General features: G+C 51.0%; 1 protein-coding gene across 1 annotated transcript in view; it reads left to right on the top strand.

Annotated features, from left to right (window-relative positions):
* The first annotated feature begins 275 nt into the window (after positions 1-275).
* The window catches only part of ITGA11 (integrin subunit alpha 11), a 110,632-nt gene continuing 88,320 nt past the window's right edge, over positions 276-22,587 (top strand). Inside the window, exon 1 of the mRNA XM_080809228.1 lies at positions 276-549. Coding sequence (XP_080665354.1) covers positions 498-549 — 52 coding nt within the window. The 5' untranslated portion in view covers positions 276-497. The remainder of the gene's footprint in view (positions 550-22,587) is intronic.

Raw genomic sequence — 22,587 nt, 5'->3', positions numbered from 1 at the left:
TTCAGAATTGACGTTGGAGGGACATCTGCTCTCCTGGGCCTATGGAGGCCTGAGTCGTGACCCGGTGTCCCCGGGTCACCTGAGATAACCCCTCGGAGCTTTGTGAAGCCCTTCCCTCTGGGAAATGGGAATATAAGCCACTCTTCCTGCAGCGACGTGGAATTTGGTAGCGGAGCGTGGAGGGCGGCGCCGCACCAGCTCTCCCCGGCAGAGGTGGGGTGGGGGCGCGGGGCTGGGGTGCGGGGACGGCGCCCGGGCGCGGCACTCCGCCGGCCCAGGTGGCAGAGGGGCCGAGACTGGCCTGGAGCCCGGCGCGAGCGTATCCGCGCGCCCCTCCCCGCGGCGCGAGCCCTCCCACTTCCTCCGCAGGAGCGGCGGCTGTCAGGGAGCCGGGCGCGCGGCGCGCAGTGCAGGCTCAGGGCACTCGCGAGGAGTCTGCCGCTCGGGCTCGCTGCCGCGTCGCCCCGCACCCGGCCCCCGCCGCCGCGCCGCACGCCATGGACCTGCCCAGGGGCCTCCTGGTGGCCTGGGCGCTCAGCCTGTGGCCAGGTACGTTGCCCCCTTGCCTCCGCGTGCCCGTGGGAGCCCCTCGCAGGGTCGGAGCTTGGCCGCCGGGGTGGGGGACGGGGGTCCCCCGGAAAGTGGCTGCAGTCTAGCGGCTCCGCCAAACTCCGCAAAAGAGGGAGGCGCGGCCGGACGGCTTGGAGCCGAGCGTTTGGCGTGTGGGGAAGAGTTGGGGAAGAGTTGGGGAAGGGCGGAAGAGGAGCGCTGAGGGGTGGCGGCCCCGCGGGACACGCTGGCCACTCCAGGCGCCCCGCCGGGGACACTCAAGCGACCTGGGAGCGCGGAGGGCGCGTGGCCCGCGCTGGGAGGGGACGCGAGGCGCGGAGCAAGCGCCGCCTCGGCCGCCCTCCTGCCCGCGGAGGGAGCCGCCTGAAGTTCGGCCAGCACGACACGGAGGCCCGGAAGGGCTGGGGGATCTGGGCGCCGCGAGCTGCCCAGAATCCCTCGGTCCGGGGACGGACGAAGCCCCAGGGCGGCGGCCCTAGGCGGTGCCGGCCGGGCCAAAGGAGACGGGCGCAGCTCCGCAGCCAGGGCCCGGGAAAAGTTACCTGATGCTTGGGGTAGGGACCGGGCAACCCGCGCTTGGAATTATGCAGTTATTCAATAATCTGGAGAAGCCGCCGTCGCTGAGAGGCGCGCCGCCCGCCTAATGCAGTCCAGGTGTCGGGGCGCGGCGGGGACCTCTGTCCCGCAGGGCGCACGACCCGTAGCGAGAGGCCAACCCTAGGCTCTCCGGACTGGGGCAACCAGCCTGGGCTTCTCCACTGCCGGCGCCCCGGCCAGACCCATACCTGTAGCGCCGCCGTTCTACCGGCGGCGACAGCTTTCGGGGCCTCTCGTTTGCGCAGCCGAGTGTCCCGGTGGGGACCAGCGCCAGCCGCGGGTACTGGCCCCCCGGCCTCGCCTCCCCTTCCGCATGGGTTCCCGGCTGGGGCTGGGGCCGAGACCGGGGGTCAGATATGGAAGCAGCGAGAGAGGAGCCATCAGGAAGCACAGGTGGAGACCCCCCAGCCCTGGCTCACTCACCACTGTCCGGGGGTACCTCGGAAACAAGTGCACCCCCCGCCCCCATCGGTCTATAGCAGAGCTTCTGGGAGGGGCTGTAGTTGAAAAAGTCTCTGGCTGAGGGAGTTCAGTCCAGATCCTAGAGCCACAAAGTAAACGTTAACGCTTTAAGTTGTTGGGGGAAAGGGGTGTTCTGAAGGACAAAGGAAGAGCTGCCACCAGGCCAGTGTTCATCTAGAAACCAGCTGCCGGAGGTGAAGCCCATTCTATGTCACTTATGAGGGAAGAGAACTCCAGGAACTGTCTTCTGATCACAAGGAGATCCCTCCGTAGGAAAAGGGAGTGTGCCCCTGTGTGACTCCAGATAGGAGGACCCATCCCACCAGACCCTGAGATGGAGTAGCTAGAGTCAGTCTGAACCTCAGGGAACTGAGGGGGAAGTCTTTGCAGTCAGAACGTGTTTTCCATTCTGGCTCTGCTGCCCACTAGCCGTACAACCTTGAGTACATTATGCAATCTCTCCACAGGTTTCCTTCTCTGTGGAATGGAGATGGAAATTCAGACTGAGTTCATAAACTTCTCCAGATAATTGAGTGAGGCACTGTCAGAAAAGCTCTTAACTCGGGGCTGGGTGCACAACAGGACAGAAGCAATGGTTGTTCCTGTTGTTGTTAGTCAAGCAGGAATGGTGGTGAGGGAGGGGGGTGTGTGCTAGGGGAGTGGGGTGAAGGACAGGGACAGAATTTGTGACTCAGAATTCCCTTTAAATGGAGAAAACCGCCCTTGAGTTCTGTCTGGTCAGTTTGGGTTCTTAAAATATGGGATTCATTAAACATATCAATCAATGTTGGAACGACATCTGCTTGCAAGAAACTGGGGGTGGGGATGAAGTATGTGTGCGATCTGGGCCCTGCCTGGCGCTGGGAATGAGGCAAGGCCAGGCAAAGCTAAATAGAGGAAGAAGGGAGTGAACGGCACAGAGAGACTAAGAGCCACGGTTCAAACAAGAAATTCAATTTCACTTGCATTAGCAAGGAAGGCTTCCTGAAGGAGGAGGTATCATTTTAACAGGGTCTTGAAGGAGTGTGGAGAGGCCTTAAAGTCGATTGGTTATTAAGTTAAGAGTGTTATTTCCAGGGACTAATCAAAGAACAAAAAAGTGGATATTATAAAACCATAAGGGTGACCCTAGTTTGGACTCCGAAAATTGGAAAGGTCGTGGGGTCGATGAATCCATTCCCCTGGCTCTAGAGCAAGATTGATGTCCATCTCCCAATTGTGTATCACATGGATCCAATGTGAGAATTACCAGGAAGCGTGCCTGCCGGTGACAGCACAGTTTGGCTGAGCAGGGGAACAGGGGACCTATCATAGGCCAAGTTGGGAGGGAGTCTACACTGAAACCATTATGAGTTCAGAGCCTCTGTCTTGCCAGAGCTTCTGCTACAAGCTGGGCAGGGTGATGGGTGGGCAAAGCTACCAAGAAAGCAAGAGAAAAAAAGAAATAGACAAGGCCAAAGACTTCTATAGCTGACATCCAGAGATAGCAGATCCATTGATAAGAAGTTCCTATCATAACACATCTGTAGTAAGGGTTGATGAGTGATGATTCTTTTCTTAAGATTTATTTATTTATTTTAGAGAGAGAATGTGTGTGTATGAGTGGTGGGGATGGGCAGAGGGAGAGGAGGAGAGGAAGCAGACTCCGTGCTGAGCACAGAGCTCCACACAGAGGTTCATCTCAGGACCCTGAGATCATGACCTGAGCCGAAACCAAGAGTGGGATGCTTCAGCAACTGAGGCCCCCAGGTGCCTGGATGCATGATGATTCTTTTTAAAACCTCAGTCTTCACTGAGCATCTGTAATCTGCCAGGCCCCATAAAGGCACATAGGGAGATTAGACACAGTGTGGGGGTGAAGGCGCTGGGGTCTCACAGCCTGGACTGGGTCTGGGCTCTGCCAGTTAGGACTCTGTGCTCTTGGCAAACTACTAAGTGGTTCTGTGCCTCAGCTTTCTCACCTGAAAAATGGGGATGAAAGGAATAGAACTTACAGAGTTAGCCAAAGATTAAATGAGTAAGTGTAAATAAAGGGCTTGGAAAGTCCCAGCACACATTATGTATTCAAGGAGGTTGTCTCTGTTTTCCATCATCATCAGCAACAGTAGCACTCAAGATACTGACCATTCAGTAAGGGATGGGAGTGTGCAGGGAGATGAAACTGCCAAGCCGCAGTCCCAAAGAGAAGTGTAAAGGAAGGGCTGGGGTTGGAGGCTCAGAGGGGGCATACATGCCAAGGGCCCGGGAAATCCAGACTTCCCCAGCTCTTCTCCCAAAGACCTGGCCCAAAGTCTTGATCATCACGGGAGTTCAGGGATGGATTTATTTATTTATTTATTTGCCATGGAGTCAGTGCGATCTTAGTGTGAGTGCCTTGTGGCATTTTGTGGAGCAGAGAAAAACCACGCCATTTCATTTCCAGCAGGAAAACCTTGTCTGGAAAAAACACAGGACGAGGCAGCAGGAATGTGCAAAGACTAAAAGGATCCAAGCCCTACTCTCCAGCTTTGGAAGAGCAGAGCAAGAGATGAAGCTTGTCCCTCCCTGCTGGGAGCTTGTCAGCCAAGCCTCTCCGCTACCATCACCAGCTGAAGAGCTTCTAGATCCTTCCGCATGGAAGCCCTTCCACATAGGGCCCTGAAGGGATAGGAGTAGAGTCTCACCTTCTTTCTACTTATACCCCATAGCCCATCCACCCCGCCCCAGACCCCCAGAGATGGGCTATCTCCTGGCCGTTCTCCTTGTCCTCGCCCACACACACGGCCATGGGCCTTAAGGCATTCAGACGGTGACTCACCTTCTTCATGACCTTTCTGCAGCTCTTTCTCTCCCCTCCTGTAGTGGAAGCTTCCTCCAGCAGCAGGGAACTTCCCTTCCATCCTCTCCTCTCGTTGCTTAGGACAAAACTTTCTTCTCAGCTGGCTTGACTCTTTTTTTTTTAATGGTAGTGTTTTGTTTTGTTTTTTTTCTAAATAAAAGCAAAATTGGTATACGATATTATATTAATTCCAGGCTGCAACATAGTGATTCAACGTTTATATACATTACAAAATGCTCACCAGGATAAGTGCAGCTACCATCTGTCATCATATAAAGTGGTGACAATATTATTATGTTCCCTGTGCTGTACTTTTCATCTCCATGACTTATTTATTTTTATAACTGGAAGTTTGTGCCTCTTAATCCCTTTTACCTCCTCGGTCCATCCCTCCACGCCCTTCCCCCCTAGCAAACCAGTTTATTCTCTGTATTTCTGAGTCTATTTCCATTTTGTTTTGTTTGTTCTTTTGCTTTATTTTTTAGATTCCACCTGTGAACGAAACCATAAGGTATTTGTCTCCATCTGACTTATTTCCCTTTAGCCCAACACCCTGCAGGTATTATCCATGTTGTTGTGAATGGCAAGATGTCATTGCTTTCTATGGTTGAGTAATACTCCATTGTATACGTACGCCACATCTTTATCCATTCAGTGGACATTCAGGTGGCTTCCATATTTTGGCTACTGTAAATAATGCTGCAATGGACATGGGAGGACATTTGTCTTTTCAAATTAGTGTTTTCATTTCGGGGGAGTAAACACCCAACAGTAGAATTACTGTATCATAGAGAAGCTCTATTTTTCACTTTTTGAGGAAACTCCATACCGTCTCCTGCAGTGACTGCCCCAGTTTGCATTCCCACCAACAGTGCATGGGGGTTCCCTTTTCTCCACATCCTCTCCAACACTTGTTACTTCTTGTCTTTTTGATTCTAGCCGTTCTGACAGGTGTAAGGTGATTGCTCAGTGTGGTTTGGAATTGCATTTCCCCGATGAGGAGTGATGGTGAACAATTTCTTCATGTGTCTGTTGGCTGTCTGGATGTCCTCTTTGGAAAAGGGTCTATTCAGTCTATCTGACTATTTAAAAATCAGATTGTTCACTTTTTTTCTGTTGAGTTGTATGACTTCATATGTATTTTGGGTATTAACCCCTTATCAGATATATCATTTCAAATATTTTCTCCCATTTACTCCCAGGTGTTGATGGTTTTCATTTTGTGGGTGGTTTACTTCACTGTGCTACAGTTTTTAGTTTGATGTCGTCCCAATTGTTTATTTTTGCTTCTGTTGTCCTTCCTTCTGGAGACAGACCCTCCCTCCCCCCAAATATTGCTAAGACCAAGGTACAGGAGTTTACTGCCTATTTTCCTTTAGGAGTTTTATGGCTTCAGGTCTTAGATTTAGGCCTATCATCCGTTTTAAGTTTGTTTTTGTATCTGGTATAAGAAAATCGTGCAGCTCCTCTTTCCCCCTGCCTTCCTTCCTTCCCCTCTCCCACCTTCTCTCTCTCCTTCTGTTTTCGTTCTCTTTTTCTTTTCTTTCTTTTCCTTCCTTCCTTTCCCTCTTTCTTTCTTTTCTTTTTTGCCTACCTTCCTTCCTTCCATGTAGCTGTATGGTTGTCCCAACACCATTTATTGAAGAAACTGTCTTTTTCCTATTGGATGTTCTTGCTCCTTTGTCATAAATTAATTGACCATATAAATGTGGGTTCTGTTCTGTCCCACTGATCTATGTGTCTATCTATGTGCCAGTGCTACATGGTTTTGATTATTACAGCTTTGTGGTGTAGTTTGAAATCCAGGATTGTGATACCTCCAGCTTTGTTCTTCTCTCTCAAGATTGTTGGGCTATTTGAGACTTTTGTGGCTCCTCACAAATTTTAGGATTATTCTAGTTCTGTGAGTAATGCTATTGGTATTTTGATAGAGATTACACTGGATCTGTAGATTGCTTTGAGTAGTATGGGCATTTTAACAATATTAATTCTCCCAATCTATGATTATACTATATTTTTCATTTATTTGTGTCATCTGTAATCTCTCTCTCTCTCTCTCTCTTTTTTTTTTTGAGAGAGAGAGAGAGCAGGGAGGAGGGAGAAACAATCTTTTTTAATTTATTATTTTTTATTAAAGTTCACTTCAGTTAACATATAGTGTATTATCAGTTTCAGGCGTAGAATTTAATGATTCATCAGTTGCATACAACATCCAGTGCTCACTGCATCCAGTGCCCTCCTTAATGCCCATCACCTAGTTACCCCATCCCCCCAGCCTCTTCCCCTCCAGAAGCCCTCAGTTTGTTTCCTATAGTTAAGAGTCCCTTATGGTTTACCTCTGTCTCTGTTTCTATCTCTTTTATTTTTCCTTCCCTTACCCTATGTTCATCTCTTTTGTTTCTTAAATTCCACATATGAGTGAAATCATACAGTATTTGTCTTTCTCTGACTTACTTCGCTTAGCATAGTACCCCCTAGTTCCAACCATGTCATTGCAAATGGCACAATTTCATTCTTTTTGATGGCTGAGTAATATTCCACTGCATATCTAAACCACATCTTCTTTATCCATTCACCTGTGGAAAGACAGCTAGGCTCTTTCCATATTTTGGCTATTGTAGATAGTGCTGTTATACACGTTGTTGTGAATGTGTCCCTTTGAATCATTATTTTTGTATCCTTTGGATAAATACCAAGTAATGCAATTGCTGGGTTGTAGGATAGTTCTGTTTTTAACTTTTTGAGGAAACTTTATACGTTTTCCAGAGTGTCTACAGCCATTTGAATTCCCACTAACAGTGTAAGAGAGTGAATTTTAAGCAGGCTCCATGCCCAGAGTGGAGTCCAGTGCAGGGCTTGATCTCACCACCCAGAGGTCATGACCTGAGCCAAAATCAAGTGTAGGATGCTCAACAGAATGAAACACCCAGGTGTCCCAATCCTCGGTGTCTTTCATCAGTGTCTTACAGTTGTCAGAGTAGAGTTCTTTTACCTCCTTGGGTAAATTTATTAGGGTTTTATTCTATTTGACACAATTTTTTGACATATTCATTTATTAGCTCTACTAGTTTTTGTGGTTTGAGGGGAACTCTTTAGGGTTGTCTATGTATATCATGTCATTTGCCAACAGTGACAGTTTTATTCTTTTTTATTCTTTTTATTCTTTTTTATCTTTTTTATATTCTTTTTTATCAGGCCTTTTATTTCTTTTTCTTGTCTGATTCCTGTAGCTAGGATTTTGGATACTATGTTGGATAAATGTGGCAAAGTTGGTCATCTTTGTCTCATTTCAAATCTTAGAGGAAAAGCTTTTCACTGTTGAGCATGAGGTTGACTATGGGTTTGTCGTATGTGGCCTTTATCCTGTTGAGGTATGTCATGGCATCCAGTGGACTCAGAGAAGGTCAGCTACAAAACAAACTTTTAACATGCACCAACGCATTTCAAAATTATATTTCTGCTGACCCTCATCACTTCACGCCCCTATCCCCCCCACACTACCACCCAACTGTGGGCTACCATCAAGGATGGACAGCCATTTGAAACCATCTTCCCCCAAACAATTGAGAGCTCCGAAGACACCCACATCCCCTCGGTATGGAAGGCTTGCTAGAGGGAGCTGTAGTCCGGGTGGGGACCATACCCAACCCCCATGGTGTAAATCCTAACTGTACCAATTCTTAGCTGAAAGCCCAGAAGGAGAGGAGAGGAGAGAGCCTGCAATTGGTTGTCTTGTAAACCCAAAGCGAATAAGCTCCCAAAACATTCCACAGAGGGCTTTCATACTGTGTCTTATGATCTGAGTCACAGCATGAATAAAGTCCCACATGGAGGGAAAGTTGGTGGGAGAGTCACACTGCCTCCCTGTCTCCACCCCTTATGTCTTTTTTCACCTGCTGCTTCCTGAACAGCAAGAACAATCACTACACGAAGGGCCCAGGAGCCCAACAGCCCGGATCCAAATCCTTTCTCCTTGGGTGGCCCTGGATAAGCCCCTCTGGGCCTCGTTTTTCTTCATCTGCAAAATGGGGAGAACAACAACTTCACCCGCTGCTGTGTGCTAGATGTTAGATAATCTCTTTGTGGTCCATTCCCATCCATGCTTACAATAGCATCCGGCATCCAGGAAGCCTTCAGCTACCAGGACCAGTTCTTACCCTTCCCATCATTTATTATTTGACAGGTGCCAGCCGTGGTGTGAAGCCCTTTCTCGCATCTCAGTTAGGCCTGGCGACTGCCACACGAGGTCACTACTGTGGTCACCGGGTTACACGGGAGGAGTTAATGGTTCACCCAAGGTCATGCCGATAGAGTAAGAGGTAGTGTCGGGATTGCCTGATCCCCAAGCCGCAGCTCTGACTTAATCCATTCATGATATTTCTTTGGGAAATGGGCCTGGAGAGCATTGAAAGATGAGTAAGACGCTCCTGCTGAAAGAGCTGTCCTCTGGGAAAATGAGATCAGCGCTCAAATGGCCACCCGCACAGGGGCACCAGCTCGGAAGTGACAACTCCCTTCTTCAAATTCAGTTAGCCACTAATTTCTCAGTCAAGATGCTGGCTGGGTGAGAAGCAGTGCTCACATGGGGCCTCGGGAGGTGGGGGCTGCTCTCCCTTGCCTCACAGCTTGGGGCCAAGAGAGGCTCTGCCAGCTGCCTCCCAAGTGCCCTTACTCTGGACCACTCCACCTGCCCCTGGACTCTCTCTCTAGTCCATCCTCGGGGAGCAGGCTGAGCCTTTTCACCTGATCACAACCTGCTCTAAGCCCCAGTCTGTTAACAAGGAGTTAGTTCAGGCTAAAGAGCCCTGATGAGCAATGACAACTTCATGTGTCCTACCTGAAGGGATTCACACTGGAACTGGGCTGTGCCTTGACCTAAAGGAACCAGGGGCTTTTGGTGGGATGTCAGGCTCAGAGCCTAGCCAGCAGACCATAGAGATGAGGCAGGGGACCTGCCTTCACATGGTCCAGCCGCTCAGCCCACTAAACCAGTCTGTGGCTTGGGTGATGTGCTAAAGCAGACAGAGGTTTTTCCACGTGGCATGTGGGGTGAGTTAGGCAAGTTGCTATAGCAACATACTCCAGGATTCCAAACAGGATGACACAGAGAAGGGGCTCCTGCCTCTACAGCTGGGGCTGACGGCTTTCTTCCTGCAGTAGCATCACCCAGCTGGGCTAGGCTACTAGAAATCCTGACCCTGCAGATTTCCTGGGCCTATTTCTTTACAGTTCTTTACAGACTGGGAAGACTGTGCCTGAGGAAGGTCTTGGGGGGAAAAAATGAGGTAGTGGGCTCAGATCCTGATAAGCAGTACCATATGTTCATTCTCTGAGTGACTGGGTGGCCAGGTGAAGCTTAGAGGCCCTGCCAAGGGGGCTATGTCCATTAGATAAATGGAGAAACTGAGGGTCTTACAGGTTTTCCCAAGGTCACATGGGGACTCAGGGGCAGGTCTTCTGGCCAAAGATGAGCTTAGGAATCTAATCTGCCATACCTAATTTAAGGAGCAAGCAATGCTTCAGCCAAAGGAATAAAGTTCTAATGGTAGAATTTCTACATCTCTGGTAGACAAGTGGGATAAGGTCATTGGAGTCATTCTCTATAGACCTTTGGTTGTGTCCCCAGTCTCTATAGTTCTCCCTCTCAGTCTGGCCACCCCCAGACCTTCAGACCACTGCCCCCTCCTCCTGCCAGAAAGGTCACAAAGCAATGTCCATCTTCTCTTCCTCTACCAGAATTGGTCTTTCCCTGGAGCTAATGGCCCCTCAGATTCAGCAACTGGTGGCAATCATAACATCCCATAAATAACTTGTAGATAGAGCTCTTCTCTGAGTTTATTCACACCATTTTCCACACAAGCAGAACCAGATACATAACCTGTAGAACGCAGCACAAAATGAAAATGCAGTGCTCCTTGTTTAAAAAGATTAAGGGGCACCTGGGTGGCTCAGTGGGTTAAAGCCTCTGCCTTCAGCTCAGGTCATGGTCTCAGGGTCCTGGGATCCAGCCCCACATCGGGCTCTCTGCTCAGCGGGGAGCCTGCTTCCCCCTCTCTCTGCCTGCCTCTCTGCCAATTTGTGATATCTCTCTCTCTCTCTCTCTCTCTCTCTCTCTCTGTCAAATAAATAAATAAAATCTTTAAAAAAAAAAAAAGATTAAGAATTCCAGGATGGCCAAAGAGGAGCATTAAACCAAGCAAGGGCCCTTCTGAGTGTAAGACCCTGAGCAGTTGCATAGGTCACACACCCAAGAAGCCAGCCTTCCCAGATGGTGCACAGGCAAAGTGAAGACAGGGTGGGGTGGGAAAGGATGCTCCATTAGGAGGAGAGACCTGGGAGCAGAGCAGCAGGGCCCCAGCCCAGCTTGGGTGTCTTTGTCTCTCTTGTTCCCACCCATCAGACCTTTCTCAATAGCAGCCAGACTAAAGCTAAAACAGAAGCAGTGTGGTCACTCCCCTGCTTACAACCTTCAGTGGCTCCCTATTGCCGTTAGGTTGAGTCCAGACGGTAAGAGAGCTAAGCAGACCCTGAAGAGCTGGCTTTGGCCTGTGCTCAGGACTCACCTTGAGGATCATCTGCACGGCCCTCTAGCACCCCCAGCAGACTGGGCTTCCTTGTGTTTCAGACACACCAGCTCTCTCTGACCTACGCACAGGTTGTTCCTTAGTTCACATCCCACGTCTTCCTTTCTCCTGGCTGCCTCCCACTCATTCTTCAGGTCTCCACTTGGACACCAGTTCCTCCTGGAAGCCTCACCTCACCCCCACAATCCAACCTTGGAGGCCTGTCTGATCTCCAGACCCCTGCTCTCCACATACCACACAGTCCTGCAACTGCTTGAACATCTTCCTGCACTGGACTGAGAGCAGAGACGACCTCCCTGATCAGACCCTGTGTCCCCAGCTCTCCCACGGTGCCACAGTCGACGCTCGATTAATATGTATTAAATACGTAAGCACTGTCTCTCCAAGTAAACAGAAAGCTATCTAAGGGCAAGACGGACGTGTTGCATTTCTCTGCACATGCCCCCCACCCAGGAGGTCCTAACACAGGAGCCCGTATGAGTCAGGCCCCATGCTAGGTGCTCTAGTGGGCAAAAGACAAGAGATGCAACCTGTCCTTCCCTGGGCTTATGGTTAAGTGGGAGGGATAGGATCTTCGGGTAAATAACATAAGGGAAGATGCACTAAAGGCTATTCCAGCTACAGATAAAAGACCTTGGGATTTGAGAGTTGAGCAAGAGGTTGCAAATGCAGGAAGGGTAGTGAGTGGATCTGGGCAAAGGGTCTGACATTGGTCAGCAGGATGCTGGAGGGTGTGACATGAGGAACTGCAAGAAGGCTGAGACCCTGAGAGAGGACCTGAAGGCCAGCTGAGGCATTGGATTTAGCAGCTAGGGAGCCACTGAAGGTTTTTGAGGGAGGGTAGTGGCATGTTCTAATCTGTGTTTTGAGAAGTCATGAGGGGGAGAAGAGAATGAATACAGCAAGACGACTGGGAGTGGGTAGAATGATAAGATGGCACGGTAGTGACCCAGGCAGGGGACAGGGGACACCAGAGCCTGACGGAAAGGGGGTGAGATGGAAGAAGAGGTGTGAGCCTGGGAGGCACAGAATGGAGCAGGGCCTAGTCACCAGGGGAGGCAAGGTGTCAGGGAGGCCAACAGCTGGTGCCACTGGCCTGAGCAGAAGAGGCTGGAGGGAGAGAATTCAAGTCTGTTTGAGACATGTCGACTTGGTGGGGCTTTGGGGGCAGGTGGAGGCAGCCCCAGGCCGGCTGGAAAGGTTGACCGGGAGCTTGAGAGTGAGTCCGAGCCCGAGGGCTTTGAGTGGGAGCTTATCACATAAATGTGCTTAGTGAGACACAGGCCTACGTGAGAGGGGGCACCGCAGATGGGGCCTCCCGCCTTCCATCCCCTTCCCAGGCCCAGAAGCAGTGATTCATGCCCCAAACTTAAAGAGAACCCAGATTTTGATTTTTTTTTAAAGCCTTTCAGAGCAGAAGAAACCAAGGAAGAAGGCCAGGCCAGACCACAAGCCAAGCGTCAGCTGTGGAATGTGCTTGCTGCTGACGGTGAGGCCAGCCAGGGGCAGAGACGCTGGCAGGCTCGGCAAGGGGCCCCAGCGACAGTCCCGAAGGCGTCCTAATGGTCACCAGGAATGTTCCTGCTCTTTTCTCTTTTCGGCGTGCTGCTGCCTGCGTTCTAGCTCATCTGAAAACTCGCTCTCCCCTGCCACACCCCAGCCTGGGAGTTCCCAGGTCCCACATCATCCATGCGGGGAAAGCTCTGGTCTGCCCTCCGCCTACCCATCTCTACCCACTCGTCCTGGAGGACTAGGGACCAGGGGGCGGGCAGGGGTCAGGAGGCTACTGTGGGACCCCCAGAAAGTCTCCCATGGCTCATGGCAACAACCACCTAACTGGTCTCCCAGCATCTGCCCTTGTCCCTTGAGGCCCTTCCCCCTCGTCGGCAGAGGGATGCTGCTAGAATGTAGGTCAAATCATGTCACGTCTGTCCTCTGCTCCAAGCCCTCCAGGGCTCCCTTCTTCCTCTGAGTAAGAGGCCCCTTGTGATCCGGCCTCCCCTGACTTTCTGACCTCATCTTTGGCTCCTCCCCCACGTGCTCCTTCTGCCCCACCCACACAGTCTCTGGAAGGTTCTCCAAGCCAAGCATCCTGGGCTCTGCACATGCTCTTCCTTCTGCCTGGAATGCTCTTCTCCAAAGAGCTTCTGTCACTTCCTTCAGGCCCTTAACTCTAGCATCACCCACTCCTGGAGGCCTTTCCCGTCAGGGCCAACGAAACTTCCGACCTCCCCCGCATGCACGCACTGACATAAACACCCGCCCAGCCTCTGCTTCTCTGAGCTTATTTCTCATTCTTTAGCTTCGTTACTGATTTATTTACTCACCCTGTTCATTGTCTGTCTCCTCCAACAGAACGTAATCGTGAGAGCAAGGATTCTCATATGCCGTGTTGGCTTCTGGGCCCCTGGGGTCCAGAGCAGGCCTGGCCAGAGCAGGCAAGCAATAAATAGTTGTGGAATGAATCAGTGAATCAATGAAAACTCATCCAGGCCTGCAATAGCCTGAAATCCCATTCATTAATCCCCTCTGAGGTTACGATCCCCTTTCTTATAAGGCCGGTCCCCTAGGTGGGCTTGCGTGCGGTCTTGAGGTTTCCAAAGCCATTTGCTATTATGTTAAAGACTTTCTTTCCAGACAAGAAGAGTTAGTGGCAGTTGCAGACGGACAGGACAAAGTGGTGGAAGAGGGTCTCTTGAAGAGAGGAGGGTCTGGAAGGAGCAGAGCAGTTCATAGTAGGCAGCCCAGGTTGGCCCAGCTGGTCCTGTGCTATTCAGCATTATTATTACTGTGACTCAGGCAGGACACGAGGAGACATGGGAAAGGGCTTGTTTTTACACAGTGCAAACCTATGTATATAATGGGACTTCCCAGGAACAAGGCGGGTGGAAGGCAAGTTCAAAATGCTTCGTTCCCCACAGAAGGGTGGTGATTCAGACATTGTCCACGTACCGCGGGACGCAACCATATCATTTAGTACCGAAGGAGGGGCTGGCAGTGCCCAGAGAAGATGGCAGGGACTGTACGGTGGGCCCCAGGTTATGCTCCAGTCCCTGGGCACTGCCAGACCAGAATCTGCCCTGGGGGGCTTGGGAGAGCACCTGAATCCCATTGTATGGGTGGAAAGACTGAGTCTGAGCCAACGCGGTTCACATGAGTAGCATGTTGCAGTGACTTGGGGTGTGACTCCTGGCCCTGACACTTACGAAGTGTGACCTTGGGTAAGTTACTTCTCTTTAGATTATATCATGGAAATTGTAATGTCTACTATGTAGGATTAGTATGAAAAATTAGAAATGATGCTGATTACTCCAAAATGTCTGGCAGGGATGAGGAGCTCAGTAAACATTCCTTTATTACATTTAGCAATAAGAATACTTGCTAGCATTCATTGAGAGCTTCCATGAATCGGCTTCGTTTTAAGGACTCATTGTCTCTATAGTCCTGTAAGAGGGGTGCTATGTCCCCCATCTTAAAGATGAGAGAACAGGAGCCTGTAGAAGTTAAGTAGCTTACCCAAGATCACCCACAGGATAAAGTCATAGCCTGGGATTCAAACCCAGGCCATCCAGCTCCAATGACCGCAATCCCAAGAGGCTTATGTGACTCGCCCAAGGTCACGCAACTGCCACTGAACAAGAGAACCCAGATCCAAATCCAGATTTGATCATCTCAAAGCCCACTCCCTTCCTGCTTTTCATGTACCTCCCACATGACTTTGGGCTTACCTGTGCAACATGATGACGGTTTTCACTTAATAATTTTCTTTACATTGACTTTAAATTAGCTTCGTTTTATTTACCCCAATCCGAAGCAAAAATCTCCATGAAACCTAAATTTTCATTGACTTGCCATTCTTTAATATCCATTAAAGAAACACATGAGTCGTCGAGTTTTAAAGTTCACTCTTGTCCCATGTAAAATTTTCCCGCCCATGATGCCGTGGTTTGGGGGCCACTGGCTTACACTGTGCGGTGCTCAGGAAAGACAGATACCCCTGTATCTGCTGGGACAGGGTCAAGCTGGACTGGGGGATTTTGTGAGACAGACCTGGATTTCATTCATCTGTGGTGTGATTTGCCCTGGCTCTCTCTCCTTGGAGGCGTGGTTGAGGTCTCGTCAAGGGCCAGCTCCCCTGCGGCATTCACTAGGAAGGGTCTAGAGAAGCTGGTAGGTGTCCGGGCACAGGGGTGGCCATTTTCCCTCATGCTCAGCCCACCCCGGGGCTTTTGCAGAGCTGCCTGACTTGGCAGTGGCCCCACTGGACTGGTTCCCACTGCTCATGGGGGCGGGCCTGGGAAGAGAGGTCTTCCCAGGGTGCCCCACTCCTGAAGGCGAAGGAGCTTTATGTGGGCCTAGAGCCCAGATCAAAGCTTTGCTGAGCAGGGGTTGGCCTGGAGTTGGAAGAGGGGCAGGTGGGGTGGGATGTGGTAGGGGGAGTAAGAAACCACAGGGAGGACAGTCCAAATAAATCTTTGGCCCCCATGAGAGAAGAGGAAACCCCCAATCCTTTCCATAATAAGTGCCCTTAGTAGATGTAGGTTAAAGTGAAGAGGAGCTTGTTGCTTTCCTGGGCTTTAGCAGCCCCAGAGAGATCTCTTCTTTCAGGAAGCCCTCCTGGACCACTGCCGAAGTGATGGTCATATTTCTGTGGGCTTCTCTATCAGCAACACCTCCCTTATCCTGGCCCTTTGGGCAGTGGACACTGTTCATTGGCTTCTCTCTAACTCTGTCCCCCTCTGTGTAGCATCACACCACCCTGCTACCCAATGCCAACACACATCCTTTTTAAGCCTGGGACGCTGGCTCAGGCAGCTCACCCCAGCCAGCAGCCCCCCTTCTTCCAACTGTGGCTCTGCCCAGCCTGCTGGGCAGGAAAACAGCTGCAAACCAATTCACACAGAGGAGCTCACGGGTGATAGGATATGAGCCCCACCCCGCTCGTTACTGATTTTTTAGGAGAGGCTGCTTGAAACCAGCGATGACGTGACCCAAGCAGGCCAGTCTGAACCAACCCTGAATCTTACAGACGTGGAAACCAAAGCCCAGGGCTGGATTACATCTCTCACTACCCCTCCGAGTCAGAGGTCATGAAGAACCCCTGGCTTACAGATGATGACCTCTAGGTCGAGTTCAGGCTCCTATACTAAACTTAAGGGAGTCATGTATCCTCTTAAGACTTCCATCCAATCACGATTCTAATAGCTCTTGCTTCTGTGAACAGTCCTGAGCCAGAAGCTCAACTTGGACTATGAAGGCCACGTGTAACATGAGAAAGTTGACCACGGGGACTCTCTTTCAAAAGAAGTTCATCTAGAGTGTGGGTGGACCCACTACATGGTTGGCCCTTCCCCTGCCACAGGCCCATGAGCAGTCCTAGGCCCCAGGGGCCTCTTACAATGCCTCAGTACCAAGTATCTGCCTGAGAGGAAACGTAGAGCCTGAATATCCCAGACAAGCGGCCATCCTTGGCTTGCATCCCTCCAGGGACAGGAAGCCCACCACCCCACAAGGCAAACCTCTGCTTTCTAGCAAAGGCAGATGGAGACGTGAGCCCTTGACTCTTCTAAGGACCTAAAATGGACAATAGACAGTAGAGAGAGTTTTAGAACCGTAGGGAATGGACATACATACACAAAAACCCAAAGAGAGGGCTTCTGCATAAGCTTCTGGGAGCCAAACACTTCCACTCCCTGGTACCCTCCACCCCCATCAAGCCTAGCCAATAGCATCCAGCTTAACTGCTTGGGTCTGTGTTGAGCTCTGTACAGCCAGAGAACTTTTCAGATGGGTGTGGATGTGTCCACTGTAGGGCGGACCCTGCAGGCTTAGGAGGGAAGGCCCCCACAATTCCTTTTTTTAGTTCGTATTCAAAGACAGGGGCAGACAGGCAGAGCAGTTCTCTGGGTCCCACTGCACTGCTTCCTCTCCTCCGAGGGAAAGCCCTGCCACAAATTGCATATCCTAAGCCTTGTCTTTCTCTTACTTTGCCCAAACACTCCCTGGGCTGGGGCTAACCCTGGATGTACAGGGCTCTTGATCCACACCCCCATGACAAGCAGGAAATAATCTTAGGAACTAGAAAACCAAAACCAAACTGTCTGAGCTCTTTGAGCTGGTTAGTATGTCAGGAAAGGGAGGAACTCAGTGTCCAATTCGGCTTCCTTTGAAATGGCCAGTGGCCAGGACCAGAGTGGGCAGGGCCGCCACGTACAGCTGTGCAGACTGTGCACTGCATAACTTGATCAACTACAATAGAAACAGCACCCTCTGCAGTTGTGTGGTGTAGTACAATGACTGGGGGACAGGAGGTGGTCAAGTGTTAACAGTGTACATTGATAGAGCAGCTAGTCCAGTGTGTGCCTTTGACAGATAAGAGAGCAGGGTCAGGAAGAAGAAGAAACCAGTCCAAGATGTAAAACAAGTTAAAAGCTATGCTGAGATTAGAACCAGAGCTTCTGGAGTCAGATTAAGTACTCTGAAGTTCTCTCCCTCTCTGAGGATCCAAGGCTCGAATTCCCCTTCTATTCCTTGTTGGCAGGTTAGTGTATGAGACTCTTGGAGGCCTGAATGCTTTTATTCATTTTTCCCCCCATTTCTTTTAACAAATGCATATTGAGTATTTATTGTGTGCTAGGCATTTTTCCAGATGCTGAGGATAAGGTAGGGAGACAGACAGATACAGTCCCTTCCAGGAGAGTGCTGATAAATGTTTAACAACTCATTCTGGCTCTTGGAAGGAGATGGGAAGAGTCCCTATTTGTAGCATTTGCCAAATATCGTGGTGTAAATCCTCCCGCTGTGGTCCGTTAAAAACCACCGTGACATCACTGAAAGGGAAGATTGCACACATTCAGCTCTATGAGCGTGGTCTCCCCAGCACACCACTGGTCCCTTTCCCTGTGGAAATGAAACTCTAGGGGCAGAGGGAACCGTGTCCAAGTGAGCAAATAGCTCTTATAACCAACTGTAATTATCTTTATTTGTAAAAGACATAAGGAAGATGCTGTGAGGGAGAATAAGGGTTCTCCATGGCATGGCCAGGGAAGATTTCTCTGAGGCTGGGACATTAAAACTGGAAATTAAGAAGGAGCTGGCTGAGCAAAGATCATGGAGAATAATGTTCCTGACCAAAGGAACAGCACGTACAAAGGCCCCGAGGTGGAAAGAACTCTGTGTGTTTGAGGAGCAGGGAGGAAGTCAGTATGGCTGGAAGTAGAAAGTGAAGAAGATAGTGATGCAGGAACAGACAGAGCCTGCAGGGCCTAGTGAGCCCCGGGGAAGGGTCTGGAATCACTCTGAATGCTGTGGGAGGACCCTGGAAGGTTTTTAGCAGGAAAGTGCCAGGATCACTCTCGCTGCTGTGAAGAGTGTAGCTTGGAGCTGAGCGCGGGTAGAAGTGAGGGACTGAATGGAAGGCTCTTGAAAAGGTCCAGGCACACAAGAATGAGAATGACTCGGTGTGGGTGGCATAGGAGGAAATAGACAAGAGGGGACACATTCTTGGGAATCGAGGGGGCAGAGCCTGTAGGATTTGCTGCCAGGAGACTGACTTCCAAGTCTTTGACTTGGGCAGTCAGGTGGCTGGTAACTCCAGGTCGTGAAATGGGGAGTCTTTGGGGAAAGCCTACTGGGGAGGGAAAACCTAAGGCAACTTTTTGGTCACATGAAGTGAGATGCCAGGAGACGTTCAAATGAAAATGCCTGCGGCAGCTGGGCATTAAGCATGGGGTGCAGAGGGCAGAGCTGGGCTGGGCTGGGTGTGATCTAGGGTTCACAAGAGCCTGAGCCACTTTGGGGTGAGTGGAGAAAGGCAGCAGCCCAAAGCCCAGTCCCTCGGCTGGGTCCTACAGGTGTATTTTGGGTTCATATCTCTTGACTGTGGTCCCCCAGGCAGCTTGCAGTTTGTGTATTGAGGGGAGGGGGTTAGTTGATCTAGGCTTTGTTGTGCTTGAAATGAACTTGCAACACAGAGATTCATAACACCGATACTGGTGTGTTTTTGTATCTCCTTCACAGCTGTTTTTGAAAATCTTAAGGAAAGCAGTCCATTTGGATCACTTTCCCTGGCTAGAAAAAGGAGTAAATGATGTAAGGCAGAAAAATGCACTGGCTTTCATGAAATTGTGAGTCTTATTCCTGAAGGAGGTGATCTCCTGAGGGCATGAGACGGCTGTCCAAGGCTGGGAGCGAAAACAATGTTAATTACAGCAAATTTCAGTTCGGTGTTTGCTGTTTTCAATTTTTAGGCCTGTTTTCCATGAGCTTGACATCTGCTTAACCAGCACATTGGCAAACTCCCGATCTCTCAAAAAAATAAAAAGGACAGCTCTGGCTTTCGCCAGCACAGGCTCCTTCTCCCCACTCCCCTCGTAGTATGCTTATGCAAGTGTCTCTCTTTGAGCCCACAGCATCCCCTACCCCCAGCCCCACGTAAGTAACACCCAGTGGCCAGGGGCCGTCAGGACCCCATACAGCCTCTCAGCCCATGTCTGATTACTTCTGATTTGTGCTAAGTCACACATCAGCAAGCATTAGGACCCTACGGGAACAGGACAGAGAATGTTTGAGCTTTTAGATGAGACAAGGAGACTGGAATAGGGGACAGAGGTAGGCAGGTGAGAGCCATAGTTTTCCTTCTGGGTAGACGGTGTGTTAGAAGCAGTCTGGACCCAATGAGATCCTGAATATGGAAGCTTTTATCTACCTCTGTACACATAGGAAGGCTTTTCAGGACACAAGATTCAAGGGGAACCCAGAACTCACCCAGGGACAATGTCTAGACCCCCTCACTGTACCCGAGAGGAAGCGGTCTGATTCCAGTGTGCTCTTTTTTCATACATGTAACATCCTGAAAGACATGAACGTACACATTGACCTGGGGTCCTTCCTCCTGGGACAGGGGTCAGGTGGCCGCAGCTACCCAGGAGATGGCTGCTGGCTCGCCCAGAGTGGCTCGCTGACATAAGCAGCAGGGAACGCGGGCTGGGGACATGCTGGTTCCCAGATGAGATCACTGCCCTAAGAGAGTCCCCCAAGACATGAGTGGCATGCTTGTTCTGTGCAGAAGGCTCCACACGGAAGCCTTCACACGAAGGCCTCTCCGTCCCTTCTCTACCAGTGTGAGGAGAGGGGTGGTCCTTCAGAGGGATGGCGCCCGCGTCCCCTGAATCTGCGCCGCCTTCTGAGCTGTTGGGTGAAATCATTGCATCGGGCTCCCTCAGTGGGCCCATTGCCACTGCACCACATGGGGGGTGGGGTGGGGGGCTGGGATTTGAGATTCCGTCCAGAGATAGGTTCCCTCCTGCTTCTTCAACAGAGGGAAGGAAGAGGAAGGACGGTACTTGGCTGGTGACACTTGTGGTTGGAGGGATAGGACGGAGGGTGGACTCCATAGGACTTCTTTCCAAGGAAAAGGCAGTGGGATAATGACTTGTTAGCAGAGAGACCTGAAGGCACAGAGGAGGTGGTTGGAGGAGGTGGAAAACAGGCTGGTCTTCAGCCAGAGGAAAGACCTGAGTTGGGGCAGGTTTGCTCGAAAGCTGCAGAGGGCCGCAAGGGCCTGTTGGTCAGACCTGGTTTGGAATACCCAGACCTGTGCCCCACCCCCACCCCATCACAGCCTCCAACTGTAGCAGGGGGTCAGCCCGCTGAGTGCTGAGCCACGGAGGGCCGGTGGGAGGGGGCTCCAGCTGCCTTCCAGAAGTGGCTTGAAGGTGAGGGGGACCCAAGTGCTACAGGGGAGGGGCAATGGCCCCAGTCCCAGAAGCCAATCTGGCAGGGACTTGGGGGGACAGTGACCATCAGCTTGCCCTCTTGGGGTGCCCAGTGCTCATCTTCTGCCTCTCCCCTCCAATGGGAGATGGATTTGGAAATGAATCCAGAGGCAAAGGGCCACACAGCCTCAGAACATCCCGACTGTCGAGGTTCTTAGGCCACCCGGTCCAGCATCCTCATTTTTGGTAAGGGGAAACTGAGGTCCAGAGAGAAATGCCTTGTTCAAGGTTCAGCCAGTGGGTGGCAGAAGCCAGGGAAGAACCCAGGGCTCCTGCTGCCTGGCCTCCTTCTGCTTACCAGGGCAGGCCTAGCTCTCAAGAGGTGGGCACTATATTACCAGGTTGCTTTTTCTGAATTGTCAGGAGCCCCTCCTCTGGCTTTTGACCTCGGTAGGGGTCCTCCAGCCAGTTCTCCCCAGTGCCTTCACTGGGCTCATTACTTCCATTCCTAGAAGATCCTGGGGAGAGAGAAGCATCAGTCATTCCAAGGCCACGTAGCCATGTACTCAGGGAGCTAGTGCCCAAAGCCCGGCATCCACAATTCTGAAGGAAGAGAATTCCGGAGGCAGCCGCGGTGTCCCCTGCTGCAGACTCCCGATCTCCTCCCTGGGGTTTCAGCAGCACAGTCCCACTATGGGGCAGGGCTGGGCTTTCCTGGAAAGGTGACCACATGGCCTGGACCCCCACCAAGGCCACCCCTCTGGCAGCTGGGCGGGCCAGCAGCCGCAGCCAAGGAAGAGAGGCCCTGAGGCCTGGTCTCCAGGGTTCAGGCAAGGAGAGGGAGCTGGGCCTGCACACTCCGGAGTGCTCCACGACAGTTCTCTTCCGTCCTTCCCTTTGGCTTGGGAATGCAAAATATCATCATTTTTGCCTGGAGAGTTCCCTTCCTACATGTGTTTGGCTCTGGCCAACGTTGAGATGAGTTTGCATTCCTCCACACTGCCGGGCCTCCGATTCTAAATTGTTTGCAAAGCCTCAAGACAGATGCTCGCGTGCCGACAGCTGGAAGCTGGCTGTGCTTTTGCCCTAGAGAAACTTACTGACGTGCGCAGGGATGGGGCCTTAGAGGGCAGGGAGCAGAACCCTCTCGTTTTACAGATGGGGAAACTGAGGCCCACAGAGGCGTAGGGACTCTCCACGGACGCATGGTCCAAGTGAGTGACAATGCTGGGATTAGGACCCAGATCACACCGGCCTGGTCCAACTTTCTCTGGGCCTCACTTTGGGCTCTGCTGACCAGCACGTATGTCCATTGGGTTGCCCACATGACTGTTGACTCTGAAGACCACAAGTCTTGTCTTATTGACTTTGTGTCCATGCTACTAAGCATGGAACCTACACCCTCACAGACCCAAATACACTTTTATTGAATTGAAGGACTGAAGAGAAAAGTCATGCAGAAGGCCTGGCAGTGAATAAAGATGGGCGTGAGGAAAAGCCAATGACCTTGCACAAATCCCCACCCCTCTCTTAGCCTTTGCTCTTTCATGTATGACAATGAGTCTTAAACCTGATCAAGTGGTTCTCAAACTATGTTCCAGGATACCCCAGGGTTCCAAGGAATTAGGACACTCACTGGTGGTGAAGAGGTACTCCTTGTCCCTCACCCTAATCCCAACTTCAACCTCTTATGTCTGCATTTCACGTGTTGATTGTGTTCAAAGAAGCTGGGATTCACTGCAAAAAAATAAAGTTGGGAGACTGCTAGACTTAGAGACTCGATCTCTAAGATCCCTGCTTGCTCAGAAAAATAAAATCTGAATATGTTTCGCACCCCTGA

Source organism: Martes martes (assembly GCF_963455335.1).
Source record: "Martes martes genome assembly, chromosome: 7".
In the NCBI taxonomy this organism is placed as follows: domain Eukaryota; kingdom Metazoa; phylum Chordata; class Mammalia; order Carnivora; family Mustelidae; genus Martes; species Martes martes.
Note: the sequence above shows the minus strand (reverse complement) of the source record. Positions and strands in the feature narration are given on the sequence as shown.